General features: G+C 34.3%; 2 protein-coding genes across 3 annotated transcripts; one reads left to right on the forward strand and one right to left on the reverse strand.

The window, feature by feature from the left end:
• Positions 1 to 5,130: 5,130 nt before the first annotated feature.
• On the reverse strand, positions 5,131 to 10,421 carry LOC112705757 (putative pentatricopeptide repeat-containing protein At1g69350, mitochondrial). Of its 2 annotated transcripts, none has more exons than XM_025756708.3 (3): positions 9,963 to 10,421; positions 8,346 to 8,439; positions 5,131 to 8,098 (listed from the first exon to the last, which is right to left on the reverse strand). In XM_025756708.3, exon 3 carries the CDS (start codon positions 7,843 to 7,845, stop codon positions 5,419 to 5,421), a length of 2,427 nt encoding a protein of 808 aa, XP_025612493.1. In that variant the 5' UTR covers positions 7,846 to 8,098; positions 8,346 to 8,439; positions 9,963 to 10,421; the 3' UTR covers positions 5,131 to 5,418. The 2 variants fall into 2 exon arrangements, with proteins under 2 accessions (XP_025612493.1, XP_025612503.1); XM_025756718.3 differs by having other exon boundaries at positions 8,346 to 8,503; positions 9,963 to 10,371.
• Positions 10,422 to 13,187: 2,766 nt separating this feature from the next.
• Positions 13,188 to 16,460, forward strand: LOC112705765 (uncharacterized). The gene is made up of 3 exons (XM_025756727.3): positions 13,188 to 13,527; positions 13,715 to 16,128; positions 16,240 to 16,460. The coding sequence occupies exons 1-3, from the start codon at positions 13,344 to 13,346 to the stop codon at positions 16,315 to 16,317; spliced, it is 2,676 nt and encodes an 891-aa protein (XP_025612512.1). The 5' UTR covers positions 13,188 to 13,343; the 3' UTR covers positions 16,318 to 16,460.
• The last annotated feature ends 2,708 nt before the right edge of the window (positions 16,461 to 19,168 follow it).

A 19,168-nucleotide genomic window follows, 5' to 3' on the forward strand; every position in this document is an offset into this window, starting at 1 on the left:
TTTTATATTTACACTTATATACATTTTTGAAACTATTTATATTTTTACACTCTATTATCAACTTATTGCCATTGCAAATAAAATAGGTATATATGATAAAGGAGATATATGTATGTCTATATCGTTTGCACTTTGCAATGACAACTAAATAAGTAATAGAGTGTAGAAATATGAAAATTCTAAAAATATGTATGTAAATATAAATTTTAATCTCTTTTTTTTTAATCCAAGTTTAAGTGAATACCAAAAAATGGCTGTAATAAAAATAGTTGACACTTAGGATCTGTCTCAAGAAAGAAAAATTACATGTGTAACCTATGATTGCTTGTTATAAAATATAGTAAAAATACTCTTGTACTACGTGTACAGAAATTAAATCCATGTTAAAGAAGTCACCCAAAAAAAATTCATGTTAAAGAATATTGGATGCTAAATTATAATAATATTTAGAATTTAGTTAATATATGTTTTAAAGATATACGTTAAAATTATTCTTTAAGAAAATATTTATAAAATTATATAAAATTTAAGTTTTTAATATATTTATTATGCATATATCAAAATAAAAACTTTACACACTTTTATCAATATTAATTTTGGTACATGAGGACACATGTTAACTAAATTTTAATATTTATTATCTAATATTTGGGTGTCCGAAGCACAAACATGAATGATGCAACAACTGGGTTATAAGTTATAACCAACTCAGTTCTAAACTTTTATTTGCAATAGTTCTTACTTAAAGGGAAATATAGGACGAAATAGGTATAAAAATTTTGATAGGCAGTGAATACAAATTAAATTTTTATTTAAATCTACATTATTATTTATTATAATAATTTGACGATGATGCCAGTAATATTGCGTCCTTAGCAAATTACAATTTTATTTATTTTTTTTTTATCTAAGGTGAAAATTAACATGTAATTATATAAGATGGATCACTAGTTAAGTTCATAGAAATTACTTAGGATTAATTGTTAAATTGATTCTTAAAAAGATTATTTATTCTTTAAATTAATCTTTAAAAGTTTATCAATTAAATTGATTTTTTTAAAATTATAAATTAATTATTTTTGTCATTCGATCACTCACTTAACAATTTTCTTAATGATTAATTATATGAAATGTTCACATCATACATGACACCTAGGTTATACTAGGAATAAGGATAAGGTTTATTTAATTGAAAAAATAAACTAAATTGATAGATTTTTATAAAAACATTTGTTTAGCCTCTAATTAAACATATTAGGTCACCGTTAGTTAATGATTTATAATATCAATGAATCGTTCATAGAACTATTAACTTAGTAACATAAAGATAAAAATGATTAATTTATAATGTTTAAGAACTAATTTGATTGATAAAATTTTTTAAAATAAATTTAGATAATAACTCATTTTTTAAAAACTAATTTAAACATTATTTTAAATTACTTAATTAATTAAGATTATAAAAAAATAATTATTATTGTATTTAAAAAATTAATAAATTAATAATAAACTTAGTTCAATTTAAAATTTTTCTTCCTCACTCAAAAAGAATATTGATATTGATCCAGTGAGTACTAACATTGTACTCTCATTGAGAGTCATGACATTCAATTTATCGGAATGAAATTTTCATGTGCTTTGAACAACTGTAATTCGAACCTCTTTTAGACACAAGTTAATTATGTATCTGCTTTACTCCGATTGGGTCATTTCAAATTCACCGTGCTTATTTCATCTAATATATATTGGCCGCTTTTATTTGACTGGGTCGTTTAAGATTCACTTGTGCTTCAAGCCTTCAACTCAAGTGAAAAAAATTTCACCTTTTAGAGCATAAACTCTGGATATTAGAGATTGACTTATGCAATTCAGCTACTGTACTCATGCTAGGTTAGTTGTGTGACACATGTCTTCCTAATTTGTCTCACAAAGCTCCTCCACTAGCAAATGAATATGCTCGGATATTTGAGTTTGGCAATATTAATTAGTTTTGACTTTTGAATGAGAACATTGCCATGTTAAATATACCGTTGAATTTGAAAAGAAGTTTTTGGGTGGGAAAAATAAAAAAAATAAAGATGCATTTTATTCATTGATTTGTTCAAAGGAAAAGTATTACCAACCTGAAAGTCTTATAACATTGGTTTCACTCTTTTATTTTGTATCTATTTTTTTTGTCAGTATTATATTTTGATATTATAATATAAGGAGAAAAAATAGAACATGTATCAGAAAAACATTAATATCAGTACTTCCTCATCTTCAGATAATTTTAAATTGAACAAAATTTAATATCAATAATTTTTTTCCCAAATATAATGATAGAAAATGAGTCACTTTATTTTCTCAAAACAACTCAAGTAGTCTGTTACCAAATTTTGTGACTCACTATTATTCTTCATATCCAAATCAAATTTTTGTAAGGGCAACATCCACCTAATTAATTTAAGTTTTGATTTTCTGATAGATACTTTAGAATATATCACTATTTTGGAGCTTAATAAATATAATTTAAATTTGTCAAGAGCAAAAACAATAGGTAAAAACTCTTTTTTTTAGTGGTATAGTTGAATTAAGTCACATCTAAAAGTTTTGGAAGCATAAGTTATGGAATAAGAGATGCTACAATCATCCATGATAAAGTTTGAGGCATCACACATGATCTTAGAAGAAAGATTCCAATCCGAACTACTTGGAGCAGTGGTGAGTGCTTTCTTGAGCTTGTTGAATGCTTTCTTACAATCCTTTTTAAATTCAAATTCCACATTTTTTTTGAACAATTTTGAAGACAGTAGAACAATCTTGCTAAAGTCCTTAACGAACTTCCTATAAAAACGTATGTAATCAAAAAAAGAGAAAATTTCCACACCGTAGCAGAGTAAGACAAGCTAAAAATCACTTCAATCTTAGTCGGATTAACGAAAATTCCGCCACTAGATAAAAGATGAGAAGATTTTCCAAGGTTTGTCTGGTTATTTCTTCTCTTAATCGGATCTCTAATTTCCACAAGTTAGAACAAGTGTTTATGCCTTCTTATGTTTGCAAGGGATTGAATGAATATGATACTTTCCTTGTTGTAGGATTAAGAGAAGGATAATTAATAAATCATTACTCGAATATTACCAGGTTTATGTTTTCTTTAGTTATATTAATACTAAGCATAAATTTTGTCACAGGCTCTGAATTTTGATTATGCCTGGAAGCAAAGGTATTCCAGATTGGAATCAATTATCTTTTCCAAAAGAAGAAACCGTGAGCTTAAGGGTGTTATTTGTGCCGGTGTACCTAGGACAAATGAAAATTGATTCACACTTTTCTTTTTCTAGGGGGAAAAATATGGATGTGAGAAACTAACATAGTGGAATATACATCTGTAACAATCCTAGGCTGCCTCTCAATAAAAAACCAAAACTACGGTCAATGTACAAGCATCTTCCTCCAAGTTTCTTTGTTGTCTGATTACTTATGTCCAATCTTTGGCCGAGATTTCATGCTAGCACGTCTTGCAACATCTCATGCCTTTGTTGGAGCAAATACACCAAGTAGTGTGGCAAAAAATTACTCGCCACCAGGTGAATCGAAAGCAAACCCAGTATGCTTTTCTTTTCAGTTGTCGGCTTCCTTATTAGTCCACTCATACCACAGATGCAAGTGTCCATTAATAAAATGGGACACAGAAAAAATAAAAAGGTTATGTTGTGAAAGTGATTATCCTTAAAGCAAATGCAGCAAAGACTATCACGAATATAGTAAAATGTATATAGTTTTTGAAAGTGGAAATTGATAATAACATCGATATTTTGATTAAAGGACTCTTTTTTGTGACAATCAATGTATGTAATGTTTCATGCCAAAGTGATGCATCCTTATGTAAACTAGTCATGTATCCCCAATGGAGGAATGATACCTCCCACAAATAGCATGCATAGACAAGATATGAACAGAGAAAAAAGGCCATATAGCCACAACTCTCCACTTAAAAACTCATTTCTTGTTCCCTCCATGTATAGTTCAGGATACTTCTTGGACAGAGAAGCGCTGACATCCTGGCAAAGGTACAAGTAAATAATCAAAGCATGAAATTACGGGTTTACCGTAAAGCTGATACTAGTCAAACACTTAAGGCAATGGGAACAAGCAAATGGTGTGTGTTTCTACACAAGACAGTGCTACTAAAATTCTATTGCTTTATTTCCTGAAAGTTGTGTTGTTATCAGAAATAATGAGGGAGATAATATGCCACCTTGTCAAATAGTCCAACAATGATCACAGGCAGTGCTGTGAAGATGACATTATATGATGACTGAAACCAATCGTCATAGAATCTCTGGCCAGAAAACCCAGCTTGAAATGTAAACCAAAATTGGGTTAGAGTGAATGTGAGATTCACCTGAAACAACCAAATTCAAGGGTGTTAGAAACACTGAAACAGGAGAAAAAAGTCACATAAACAACTGTATAATTAGCAAAAATGTAACGCCTTGCATATTCGAAGATATGACCACCGGCCATGAACTAGAAGCAAGTCGGCAAGATATCGAAACTGGGCAATAGCAAAATCACTGGCCATCACAGCTTGCATCCCTCTAAGCCACTTATGCCAACACCAAGGTGAGCAGCTTGAATGATGCTAACATCATTGGCCCCATCGCCAATACTAAGTGTTATTTTCTGAGCACCTTTCTTGACCAAACAACTGACCTGTAAAGCACCATAATTGAAATCCAAACACCACCAATCCTACTGAGGCAAGTTACCCCAACCAGTACCTACTAACTAGACCCAAAATTGACTATCATGCTAAACAAAAGCTCTTAGCATAACGAAAATAAGGATTGCAAAATGACTTTAATTGCCTTCAGGCATAAGTTTACCTTAGTTTATTTTTAATATATTATAAATAGAAGCAGAATACTAGAAAAAAAAAATAAAAAAAAAACTTGCAGTAACATTCACATAAAATAGTTGGTGATGAAATTTGTCCAAGTAACATCTTTCATGTGACAAAAGCTTTAGCATGATGCAGCAGGAGATTGGTTCAAGTTTAGGGTTTCTCCATCTTATGAGGCATAATACTAACTGGTGCTAACCTCGTTTGAGTTAGGCGATAATACATATGCTACCTCTCTATTTGTAAATATATCTCATATCTTATTTAAATTATAGAACACTGTATTCTTGTATTTTATAGAATGTCACACTAAACATTACATTGGCCTCTTTTTTGGGGTGATCAATATAGGCATGAGCAATCAACGCATGTTGAGTGTAATGTTTCTTAACAAGGGAGCTTAATGTAATTTACCTAGGTATGATCAAGCAAGCATCAATCATTAACAATAACAAAAGGTTAAATTTGACTCTACTTCTAAAAGGTTTTGGAAAAGGTCCTTAAGTTTTTAAAGTATGCCATTATTTCTAAAGTGTGACCAATTTATTGCAAATATAACTACTAGCTTTTCTCTGCAAGCTCTTAACAGTATAATCCTCAGAAAATATACTATTATATCCTTCTATGTCACATAGTTGTCCCAAACTTCGTAAGTGTTCTTCAAACATGTAAATTTCTCTACATTCAGAAGCATCCCCAGCTCCAAATCTGTAGATTTTCCTATTAACCTCAACGGTGCTATACCCAGGAACCTTCTTTAGTCCCATCCCTTCCATCTTTGTTCTCACCGCTCTGGATTCTTGGAGGTATCCTCCTTCGGCATATATATTAGATAACAACGTATAGTACCCTGTATCATCTGTGCTTATTTCTTGAAGGTCTTTGTTGATTTGTCGAATCAGGTCTTTCCTACCGTGAATTCGGCATCCGTTAAGTAGAGCTCCCCATATGCTAGAATCTATAGGGAAGAGCATTGATTTAATTATTTTGTGCGCTCCATCAAGATCGCCAGCGCGGCTTAGGAGGTCGACTATAGAGGCAAAATGTTCTATGTTAGGCTCTATGCCATAATCCCTCATCGAGTTGAAATAGAATTTTCCAGCCTCCATTGATCCAGCATGCCTGCATGCAGATAAGATATTCATGAAGGTTACTTCATTTGGTCTGATGCCTGACTCTACCATTTTTGTGAAGAGTGAACCAGCCGCAATCATTTGACCGTGTACACCATAAGCAGCAATCATGGCACTCCATGTCACCACGCTTTTCTCTGGCATGATATCGAAAACTTGTTTGGCTGTTTGAAGGTCTCCAGATTTGGCATACATATCAATCAAAGCTGTATTAATATAAAGGTCACTCTGTACACCAAATACAATGATCTTATGATGAATCCATTTTCCCTCCTCAAGATAGCCCAAATTGGAACAAGCTTGAATTGCACATAACAAGGTTACTTCATCAATTTTCAGACAATTGAAGTACATCTGATCAAATAGTTTGAGTGCTGCTACCGAAAGCCCATTCTGAGAAAGCCCAGAAATCATGCAGTTCCATGTCACAATGCTTTTTTCTGTAATCTTGTCAAAAACCAGGTATGCCAAGTCTGCAAAGCCGCATTTTAAATACATGTCTATCAAGGAGTTCTGAACAAATTCATCTATGAAGCCTCTTTTCAAGGCATGGTTGTGTATCTGCTGTCCGAATTCTATCGAACCAATGCCCGCACTTGCTGAAATAGAACTTGCTAGGCTATATGAGTCCGGCATTAACCCCTTACCCAACATATTAGCAAAGAGTACCATTGCATTGTCATGTAAACCCTCCCTAGCATAAAACGATATAAGTATATTCCATGACACAATATTTTCAGTTATATAAAGAAGTTTATGACAACTACTTGGTTCCCAACATGCAGCATAAAACTCCACTAGCGGAGGACCGAGATCAAGATCTCCTAAATCCATTGCTTTTCTTAAAATAAAGCAATGAACTGACTTCCCCTCTTTCAACCGGCCTAATCTAGCACATGAATACAGAGCATTAATCATTGTCACTGCATTTGGTTCCACTTGTGACTCCTGCATCAGGATAAAACTCGCAAGTGCTTCTCTAAAGCACTCATTTCGATTATAGGACGAAATCATAGAAGTCCAACAGGCAGTACTTCGATCAGCGAGGAATTTAAAGAGCCCTTCTGCTCTTCGCAAGTGACCGCATTGGCCATACATAATGATAAGTGCATTACTCAAACTGGCATCACCAACCATGTCACTTCTGATTGCATACCCGTGGATTGATTTCACCAGCCTCAGGCAACCAACTTTAGCACAACCTTCGGCTACACTAAGCAAAGTGATCTTGTCAGGACTAATTTGCTCCGAAACCATCCCGCGAAACATCTTCAACCCTTCACTGGGCCTTCCATTCTCAACATAACAAGAGATAACAGAACTCCACGAAACCAAGTCCCTCTCAGGCATTTCATCGAACACCTTCTGGGCATCACCCAAACAGCACAATTCACCATACATACACAACAACGAGGTTCCAATTACAGCATCTGCTTCGAGGCCGGACTTAATCACCGTACCATGGACCTTTCTTCCGGTAACCAAGTCCCCAACACCAGAGACAGCCTTCAGAACAGAAGGGTACACAAAAACGAAGCTACCCATGTGAATGTGACTATGGTAGAGTGAAACCACTTGGTGAAAAAGGTGGTTCCAGAGATAACACTTGATGAGGACACCTAACATGAAGGAATCAGGAGATGGGTGGGTGTCAAAAACGAGCCTTGATGAATGGAGGGAACCCATTTGAGAATATGACTCAATGAGCTTTGTGGAGGGAAGTGGGTCGTTGTGGAGTCCAGTTACGATAAGGTGGGCATGGAGCTGGGTGAGTGATCTTAATGTAGAACATGTCCTGAACAATGGCATGTAGAGTGTCATCTTATATTTGTGTTATTTGGTTGCTAAAGTTAGAAGGTGAAGATAGAAAGAGAAACTAGAAAAGAAAGTGAAGAGGAAGAAGAACATCATAGAAGATGAGGTGAAAGGGGCTACAAGCTAGTGAGGCTAATGTGTTGTGCGCGCGAACTAAAAAAGCCTCCAATGGAGAGTGTGATTCGAAAACCAAAATTACTTCCATAATATCAATCTATTCTGGAAGTTGCTTAATATCAACCTCAAACAGGGACTGAACCTGAAATAAAAAAAAAAAGGAAATTAGTAACCTCGACTGTGATAAGGATGGCGGATCACAGCTCAGGGTAAAAATCCAAACGTCCACTAAAGTTACAATTAACCATTCTAGTTGATAACTCTATTATTCAGCAGCTGCAAATTTTTAAACACACATAATGCATTCTACTCTTATGGGGAAAAAAACTGCATTTTTGAACTATGTAGTAGTAAGAATCAACCAACCAAATTAGAACTCAATACTTAACTGTTATTGATGGCTGTTGTTGAACTGCTCATTGTTGCTGAAAGATTTGACAATGCTTGACTCTCTTGATGATTTTCTCTGGATTGCTTGTTTTGCTGAAATTGTTGATACTTAGATGTATTTATTTTGAATATTTGACACTTATGCATGCCAGTAGGGCTGTGCAAAAAATTTCAGATTTTGGATTTTAAACCCAATCCAAACCAGACCATTAAAAAAAACTCATATTAAATGAAAGAAATTCAAACTAAACAAAGTTCTAAGAACAGGACCGGTCATCAAACTGCTCTAGTCACTAGTTTACTGGTTCATTGGTCCAACCGATCCAACCGTGATTTAACTAAAAAAAACGTTTTAGAATAAAATAATAAATAAATTATATGCTGGACAGTGATAGTTCATAGTTAACTGAATATATCTTGTGATGCTGCATTATTTTAGAGCCTTTGTTTTAAATTATAGATGCAACTTTTGACAAGATAGTCGTTCTTCAGCATATGGATTAGTTTCAATTGCTTCAACATATCGGCTCCTGTGACATGGTTCTCGTTACTTTTAGTGCTTAATTGAGTTTATAAGTGTGCTGCAATTGCTACTTTACATGTTCCTTTCTCATAATAACAAAAGAATATTAGAATTAAGTGCAAAAAATTGTCAATTTCCAGAGTCATAACTTTGCCTACACAGACATTTCTTTCACTTTCATTACAATAAGTACAACAGAATGAAAAACTGTATCTAATTTATCTATGAAACCACATCAAAATGATATCAGAAGCATTTGTTTACTTCTGGATTCACCAATAATTTCTGCAAGAACATTCACCCTCTTTAAATATGTGAAATCATGCTCTATCACGCACAATGATCTCCCTACTATAAATTTTGGATATATTTTTAGCACAGCATGACAATCTACACATATTCTAAGGTTATTTCCAGCATTCAAAGGACAGCAAGAACAGAGTAGTCACAATCTAGGCATAATTAAGTCACAAAACAGAAACACAAAGCAGCACATCACCAGCAGCATATCACTACCCAAAAAATCATAAACCACACAACAACAGCAGAACAAAGCAGTCAGAGCTAATCAATAATCATTCAATAAAAACAAAACATTCAATGATTTCTGAAAAGACCATTAAAAAAAAACGAATAAGAAGCGACCACTGACTGCGGCGGACGAAGACTCAAATAAATCATCAACAAAAACCCTGAATCCCAAGTATGTAGCAGTACAAAATCTCAGCACAACAACACAGTACAATTTTTTCTACTCATCAAGATTTTCAGAACAATTTTAACAAAACCTCAGTGCATTATAACTAGTTGTAGGAATGTATTTAGCATGAGATAGAGTAATTTCACATTGTATGTGTACAGCAACCAGTGATGAATCCCCCCCCCCCCCCAGAAAAACACATTCAGAAACAGAGACACAAATTTTAACTGTGTAGTCATCTAAACCATGGGGTGACTAAGTAATTTCTGATCATGGGTTGCCAAGTTTCTAAACTGGCATGCATTTAGAATAATTTCTTTATTTGGTTCCAAATCTAGAACCACAAATCCGCCAAAAACATTTGCATTGAATCAAGATGAGTAAAGTTGTTACCTAAATTCCAAACTTGAAATTTAATGTTGACGAGACGACGAGGGACGGCGGGCGAAGCGCGAGTGAGCAGGAAGAGGGATTGGAGACTTGGAGCACACCGACTCAACGAGCACGACGAAGAAGCTGGAGATTGGCGAATGAGGAGAGAGGCTGGAGCATGAATAACAGACAAAGATTTTGAGCGCGATGGACAGCAGCAGTAAGAAGAACAGCGGCGGCGGTGGAGGAGGCTAGGGTTACTTTTGAGGGACGAGCTCTGAAGGTTTATTGAAGGTGAGGTGAGATTGTCACGATCGATACCTTCCGTTAGCGTTTATTGTCTCCGCCGCAGCCGGCACCGGAGTAACGGGGGTGAGGACTGAGGAGAACCTAGCGCGTTCTTTTTCTTTACAACGCGCAAAATGACGTCGCTTCACGAGAACCAGTTGGATCCCGGTTCAGTCTAACTAGCTGGTTCTTGGCCGGTTCATCAATTTTAGCCAGTTTTAAGGACATCAGTTTTTGACGTTGAGCCGAATAACATTGATGTCTGGTTTGTGATTAGACCGGTCAGCCAGTCCAATTTTTAGAATTATGGTTTTTTATCATTGTTGATTACTTGATTATTAGAAGTTATTATTGAAAATTTTTTTATTCTAAATTTTTATTGCTGATGTGATGAATATTATTGTTAATTACACAATTAAAATTTAGAAGTTAATTAGAAATTTTTTATTTTGTAAATTTTTAATGATAAAATATGAATAAGTCATTAAGTGAAATTGTAATTTTAAATTTTATTAGTTTAAAAATCATTGAATTTGAATATTTAAAATTATATATTGAATTTTTAATAATTTTATTGTATATTTAATTAAATCGGTTCAACTAAGTTCGACTCTAATTAGACCATTAAACTCAGTTCAATGAACGGTTCAATTCTCTTAACCTTGGTTTTCACACTAACCAAGGTCTCACTGCACAAAAGGGCCACGCATGCACGATTTTGCTTCTAACTAGCCTTGCGCGCGCATAAAAAGGTTGTGCAAGCAACGATTCGCTACTGACCGTTTTTTTTTTAAATAGGGAATAAGAAACATTCTAACATATTCTAACACATGTATACACTCTAAAACAAATTCTAACAGATTAAGCAAATTAAACCTATAACCAAGCAAATGAAAATTAAAGTGGTTCAAAAATTAAAGAAATCTATGAACATAAAAAGATTGAAAGATATTACCATAATGAGATGTCTTTCACTTAACACTTTTGTTTATTATTCTTAAGTTGGACATCCATAAATTTCAATGCATCTCCTTAGATGTATTTTTCAAAAAAAACACCTCAACTTCCTTATTGTGATGTTGTTTGTAGTAGAGTTTCACCGGAAGTCCAATGATTAAGAAAGTTGTTTCACTTGAAGGTGGTTCAATTCTATCACTCCATAAGGCGTGACCTTCTCCACCTTATATGGCCTGTCCCATATTGATCTCAATTTACTCGACATCAACCAAAATCTTAAATTATAGAGCAACACTCTATCACTAACCGAAAAATATTTTCTCTAAATGTTAAGATCATAAAATATCTTGGCTTTATCTTTGTAAAGTCTAGCATTTTTATAGGCTTCTAGCCTTGGGCATGCCAATTCCTTCCATTGAAGCTTCCTGTCAATGCCCACCTTCTTTAAGTCTATATTTCACTCTTTTACCGTTTAATAGATCTTGTGCTCTATTTTTAGTGAACAATGACAAGCTTTGCCATAAATAATCCAGAATGAGCTCATTTCAGTTGGTATTTTGTAAGTAGTTTAGTATGTCTATGGAGCATCTTTTAACTCTTGATTTTTCTATTTGATATCTCCGCTTGGCCATTTGTTTGAGGTGATAGAGTGGTTCACATGCCTCTATTTTTCTATTACAAAAGTCGATTTCTTAATCACTCATAATTACTCGTGGTGATTCAGAACGACAAATAACATTGTTTCTTACAAAAGATACAACGATGTTAGCATCATCACTGTGGATTGAAATTAGTTCCACCCACTTTAAAATATAGTCAACAAATGACATTGTTTCTTACAAAAGATACAACGATGTTAGCATCATCATTGTTGATTGAAATTAGTTCCACCCACTTTAAAATATAGTCAACCATTAACAAGATGTAAAAAAATCCATTTGAACTAAAAAATGGTCCCATGAAATCAATTTTTTAAATATCAAAGATTTCACAAACCAACATAGGTTGTTGGGACATTTTATCATTTTAGGATGTATTTTCAAATTTTTGACATTAATGCAAAATTAACAAAAGTGGTTTGCATCTTTGAATAGTTTGAGCCACCAAAATTTACAATCTAATATCTTTCTAGTAGTTCTTTGAGGTCAAAGTGGTCTCCAATCTCAAATGAATGACGAAATTGAAGAATGAATTGGAATTTGATTTTTGACGCACACTTTTGAATTATTTGATCTGTTCTACATCTCCGCAAGTAAGATCATTATTACTCTTCAACTTATCTTTTTAATGTTTTGAAAATTTTGGAGGAAAGATATGAGATATAAAATAATTTGTAAAAGGTGCAAACTATGGAGTATTATGAGAATTGCATACAAATTATAAAAGACGGACTAAATCAATTAACACGTTGTCTGTAAAATCGATAATTAAAAGTCGTTAGATAATAATTTAGTTAAATATGTTAAATTATCTAACGATTTTTAAATAAAAAATTATATTATTTTTATTAGGATAAAGTATTTTTTTGTCTTTAAAATTTGTTAAAAATCTAAAAAATGCCCCTAAATTTTATTTTGTTTCAATTTTGTCTCAGAAATTTTCGATTTACATCAAATATATTTCTGGTGACTAATTTTTCAAAAAAAAAACTAGGATGAATTTAGTAACAACTTCACAAGAATAACTTTTTATACAAGCAAATTAGACATAGATATCATGTATTATTGTTGAATTAATCCTAAATTTTTTAAAATTTTTAAAAATTTAGTTGTCAATAGTATATTTAGTACAAATAAAAAATTTTAAGGACAAAATTAAAATAGAATAAAAAAATATACTTTTTTACTATTATTATTATTATTATTATTATTATTATTAATTTGGAAGGAATTGCAATATTATTTGCATGTGCAACGGCTGCATTGTCAGTGTATAAGCCCAGCCCATATGAAAAAGTTAGCCTCTACCCTCTATTCCTTCAACGGCTAGCTTATTCCAACCGTTCAGATTTGTTGACCGTTTAAATTTCCAGAGTCAAATTTAAATTCTCGTTTGGAAAATATAGACGTTACAATTATATCCCAGTCGAGAATTTCTCAAATCCTCCTCCTCCTTCTTCGTCGTCACTATCATTCTGTTCCTACTCAATTCGTGGCCATGCCTTCTAACAACAAGTCCTTGCCATCAGTGGCATCAAATTCAAGCCCTAGAAGAAGTTCAGAAATCAGCAACCCTATCAGGAAGAGTTTTATCGGAAACCCATTCTCTAAGCCCTCCCTAGTCGCAAACCCTACTAGTTCTAGATCCGTTTTCCCCAACACTCCCGCCAACAGTCCTTCAGGTTCCTTTCCTTTTTTCCTTTCCTCTTTTATTTTTTCCCCCTCCTATTTACTTATTACTGGTTATTTGAAATCTGCTTAGATTTATGTTCAAAAGATTTTAGCTTTCTCAAAAGTCAAAACATTTTAGGGTTTCCGATTCACTACTTAATCTTCAATTTGTGGTTTTGGACTTTTGGTATCCTGTAGATTTTCAGGTAAGGAACAGTGTTGCGGGCAGAGAAAGTGGGGGGTCTTTGCGGTACGTTGATGACAAAGAAAATGGGAAAGATCAGACATTGAAGCCCGGGAAGGTTCGATCACCAGCTGCTTGCTTGAAGGGCTCAAAGAATTTCATGTCTCCTACCATCTCTGCTTCCTGCAAGATTATTGAATCTCCGAGGAAAAAAGTGCTGTTTGAGAGGAATGGGCCAGTTCCAGATTCTGTTCCATCTGCAGAGGCCAAAAGCAACGTTCGCAAGGTAACTTTTGCAGAACCCTTGGAATGTGGTGGCTTGCAATCAGACCACCTTGATCTAGTAGAAGAGAGAAAACTAGATTCTATATTTGACGTGGTTCCAAATTTTGAGGAATCACATAGTAGCCGCTCTAGTTTGACATCTGAGGAAGATTTGAGTGATGAAAGTGAAACTGTCCATGATATCAGTGTTCCTTTGGTTCCAAATAATGACACTGATGTGTCATTTGAGGCTGAACATGATCTGAATGTTCCTTTGGTTCTAGAGGATGATAACATTGAGACAGAACCTTCATTTGAAACTGTTTCCCTCGATCATGATTGTGTTAACCTTGACCCAACTTTCAAGCTTAGTCCTACCCCACCTCCAGCTTCATCCACAGCAACCATCTTAGCTCCTCTTGATGCCGATCCCTTGATGCCACCTTACGATCCTAAAACAAACTATCTCTCCCCTAGACCGAAGTTTCTTCATTACAAACCTAGACCAAGGATGGAACTTTGCAGTGAGAGTATCATATCTGGTAGCTTCTCTGATACAGAAGTTACAGAGGATTCTCAGTCCGAAGGTTCACAGAAGGAAGCAGAGGAGGTCTCTTCGGATGAGGCAGTTATGGAGGAAGAAGAAAGCCAAGGTTCTGATGAACCAAGTCCTGCTGAGGGAACCATTGAAGCCAACCCTAAGCGCCGCTTCTCTATGAAATCATTGGCTTTTGGTCTGATTATTCTCCTCTCATTTGCTGTTCTCTCCATCTCAGTCATCAATTCTCCGGTGGTTCATCATACAGTGTTTGAAGACATGTATGAGGCTTATGAAGCGTCTCAACTTTCAGATTTTGCAAGGGCCAACTTTGATCAATTCACCCAGTTTGCAAAAGCAAAATTCGATTGGTTAGCTCAGAATCTCCATATCCGGTTTATTAAGTCCTTAACATCAATATCTGAGCTGATATCCAAAGTTAGAGGACTACAAATTCATAGTTTGGCCCAGTTGCAATACTACAACTTGACCGTTGTGCCGGATCATGTTGTGGTTAATCAGTACCATGTATTTCGTAGGGGCAAAAATGAAGTTGTTGATGCCGAAATCCAATCAACAGTACTTCACATTCAAGAAAGTGAAGTCATCTCAGACATTGATGCTGATGATGAGGATGATAGTGAAGATATTTCAGAAGAGCATTATGAGATATATGAAGAACAAGTTCAGCAAGAACTGGAAGTAATTACTGAAGCTGAAAGTGCTTTAGATGCTCCACAACCAGAGCAGTCTTTGCAACTTACTGAAGCCGGAAATTCAGATGCAAAGCAAGAACAAGAAGGCAACGTTTATTTCAATGTTGAAGGTGTTTCAGAATTGGATGACGTACTTAAGGGCCAAGCAGGAATTATACCAGAGCAGGCTTTGCAACTGGCTGAAGCAGAAATTTCAGAAGCAATGCATGCACAAGAAGAGGATGCTCACTTCTTCAATGTTGAATCTGATATCCATATTGATGTGAAGCAGACACTAGGAGATGGTGCCAGGTTTTTCAATATTGAAAAACCAAGTAACGAAGGTCTAGAGAATTTGCCTAGTTTAGGCTCAGAAGTTGAAAAAATTCATGCTGAAGTCTATGATGAAGAAGCAGAGGCAAATTATGCAACAGTAGATGCTGCAATCACCAGGAATGAAAAGAGATCTGAAACAACTGACATAACTCCACGTATGATGCTATATTTGCTGCTCTGTGGAGGTGCACTTATAATTGCTCTTGTATCTTTCAACTTTTCAAGGAAAGGTAAAATCGGAAGCAAAAGGGTCACCAGCTCTGTGGAGCAACCTTTGATTGGTAAGGAGTTGCATGCCAACAACTCATTGCAAACTCTGAACAAAAAGCAAATTTCTCCAGAGAAGTCATCTCTCAGGAATGGACCCACAGAAATGGACGTGCTTGAAGAGCATTGCCCTTCAGAAATGAGCAGCTTTCAGCAGGGTTCATCCCAAGGTGATAAAGCAATAAACCAGTCGGATGAAGATCATAGCGTAGAGAAGAAGAGCAAGAAGCACTATAGGAGAGAATCTTGGGCCTCTTCAGACTATTCCATGGGTTCGACATCATCCTATGGAAGCTTAACAGTGTACGAGAAAATTCCAAGCAAGCAGGTATGTATTTTATTTCCCTTTATTTTATTGTCACAATCTAACAAAACAATATATCTTTCATCCACTATAAATTTGTTTCTTATGTGTTTTTTCATTGCATTGTTTTTGCAGGGAGATGGGGATGTGGGAATAGTAACTCCTGTTAGGCGTTCAAGTAGGATCAGAAATCTTGCTACTTCTCCTTCATGAACCTTGTGATACCTTTTTTAAGTTCTCTTTTGTATTGTTAGTTTGTAAGCAGAAGTGTCCTATCTTCTGAATCTCATGTTCTTGACTCTGTAGCTTAACAAGTTTGTTGTTGAATGACTATTGTCAATGAGTTATATTATTAATCTTTGTGTTGCTTCCTTTTGTAACTTTTATCTATTTAAACTCTCCATTAGATTACAACTATTTTGGCCGCTGATCATATGGCACTATACGATTACCAACATCGTTTTCAAGCTATACTATATCTGTATCATGCATGTAGACAAAGGAGGGAAGTGAGTGGGTGATATCTTTTATGTGGAAACATATTACATGGGACACGTCAATGACCTAAATTTCTAATCGGATAGGTGGCATCTAAGTTAATTGTTTAGGAAGGTCCCCTATCTTGCCACTTACCACTAAAGTTTGTTCATATTTGGGAGTGCATTGAAGCGACAAAAGGCTATGTGGAAATGATAGATGTGTGACTAACAGGGACGGCTTGCTATGTATATAGTCTGAGAGCAAATTAAATGGAGGATCTTCAATTGCTTATTATTGGTTTCTGCTTTTGAGCTGCCACTTTTCCTCCGTTTATTTATTAGGTAGTGCTCGTCAATAAAATGAGAAAAAAAAGTTGGACCAGTCACAGTTGTGCTTCATTATCAAATATTGTATATTATAATATTATATATATGGGAAATCATGGAACTAAGGAACGGTTTACCATGATTAGAAATGAGCTTACTTATCAAATATTAGAGGATTCGTTAGTGGTGGTTAAGTCAGAAGTGGTTAATTGGCCCACTTGGTAAGTGATTTCAAATAATTATAAGTGACCTCAAAATGCATTAGAACTGTGAAGTTTGTGGCCCGTAAACTTTCTTTCCACTTGAGCTGTTATTTAAAAAAAAATAGAGTTAAACTAAAAAGATAAGTTTTTTCTGTTAACATCAGTTTATTTTTAAAAATTTTAAATTTTAAATTTTAAATTTTATTTTTAAATTTTCTAAAAAATAAGAATTAAAAAATAATTTTATAATAAAAAATTAATTAATATTAACTACTTAAAAATACCCATATTACCCAAATTAGTTTCGAAAAATTATAAAAGCATACATTTTAGTTTTCAAAAAAAATTAATATACAAAAACATTTTTAAAATTTTACTCCGGCACAAATCAGTCCTCGATCATTTTTTGGCAGAATAATTATCCAAAAATTATAAAATCGATCATTTTAGTCCCTAAAAAAAATTAATATACAGATCAATTCCAATATTTTTTTCCGTCAAATATAACAATCTGCCATCCCATTCTTTAGCAATCTGCCGTCCCATTCTTTTGCATGACTTAATAAATTTTTCAAATATTTATTAGAAAAAAATATTAATAGATATTATAATCAAATTAACTTTTAAGGGTTAAATTAAACTTATTTGATTTCTAATATGGTATTTTTCAAAAAACTTATTATTGAATCATCTTCACTACAAATACAATTTCAAATTCAACAAAAAGAGATGTACAAAGTCTCATATTATCTTAAACTAAAAGCATATTATTATGGTTTGTTTAGTTTTATGTCTTGTTGTTTGTATGTTTTATTTTGTTATGTTGAGAAGTGGTCTGAACATAGATTATATACATGTGTATGCACTATATAAAATTGTAAGTAGATATGCTCATACAATCATCATCACCAAATACACATTCAATAACATTTATTAGTATCAATTACACCACATAAAAAAATAAAATAAAACAAAATAATTATTATTAATTATATATTAATACTGTACCATTATTTTTTGTATGTTTTTTGACAAAAAATAATAATTCATTTATTCATTAGATATATATATATATATATATATATATATAGGGATAAGTACTTTTTTCGTCCCCAAGATCTGGGGTCAAAATCAAAATCGTCCCGATCTTTTTTTTCTTATTAAAATTATCCTTAACGTTACAAAACGTTATAAAATCGTCCTTTTCAACTTCAATTTTTTTTACCAAATTACCTTTCATTATTAAAAAATTATAAAATAAAATAAATATAAAATAAATAAAAAACAGAAAAAAGGGGGTGGGGAGAAAAAGAAAGGGGGGCGCGAGAAAAAAAGGGGGGAGGAGGGGGGAGAGAAGGGGGACCGCCGCCCTGCCCTGCCGCTTTGCCGTCCTGTCGCACAGCTGCCCTGCCGTCCTGCCCCACCGCACCGCACCACCGCACGACCTTCTTCTTCTTCTTCTTATCCATACCGCCGCACCACCGCACCGCCATCCTGCCACCCTGTCGCCCTACCGCACCGCACCACCGCTTCTTCTTCTTTTTCTTCTTCTTCTTCTGCGAACTGAATTTTTTGTGAAATTTCTGAATTTTTGATGAAATTTGTTGTTGCTGAAATTTGAATTTCTAGATTTTTGATAAAATTTGTTGTTGTTGATAAAATTTGTTGATGATGATGATGATGACCATGAAGAGAGGGGCATGAGGAAGGGGGGTGGGGGGGTTACAGTGAGGGAGTAGGGTGAGGGGGTGGGGGGTTACGGTGAGGGAGTGGGGTGAGGGATGGGGGTTACTTCTTTCTAGCTTTCTGTTTCTGCTTCTTGGTTTGGTGTTGTTGCTGTTGTTTGGTGGTGGTGGTGGTGGTGGTGGTGTTGGTGTTGGTGTTCGTGAGTGAGGAAGGTGAAGAGGAGAATGATGATGATGAGGGTATTTTGGTCCAAGAATTCGAAAAAAGACGATTTTATAACGTTTTGTAATGTTGAGGATGATTTTAATAAGAAAAAAGGTCGGAAAAGATTTTGATTTTGACCCCAGATCTTAGAGATGAAAAAAGTAC

Source organism: Arachis hypogaea, chromosome 1 (assembly GCF_003086295.3).
Source record: "Arachis hypogaea cultivar Tifrunner chromosome 1, arahy.Tifrunner.gnm2.J5K5, whole genome shotgun sequence".
NCBI classification, from domain to species: Eukaryota; Viridiplantae; Streptophyta; class Magnoliopsida; order Fabales; family Fabaceae; genus Arachis; species Arachis hypogaea.

Coding starts and splice junctions, on each gene's coding strand:
- LOC112705757 (XM_025756708.3), bottom strand. CDS start 7,845: ATGACACTCTACATGCCATTGTTCAGGACATGTTCTACATTAAGATCA.
- LOC112705765 (XM_025756727.3), top strand. CDS start 13,344: ATGCCTTCTAACAACAAGTCCTTGCCATCAGTGGCATCAAATTCAAGC. Junction 13,528..13,714: donor TCCCGCCAACAGTCCTTCAG/GTTCCTTTCCTT, acceptor GGTATCCTGTAG/ATTTTCAGGTAAGGAACAGT. Junction 16,129..16,239: donor AGAAAATTCCAAGCAAGCAG/GTATGTATTTTA, acceptor TTGTTTTTGCAG/GGAGATGGGGATGTGGGAAT.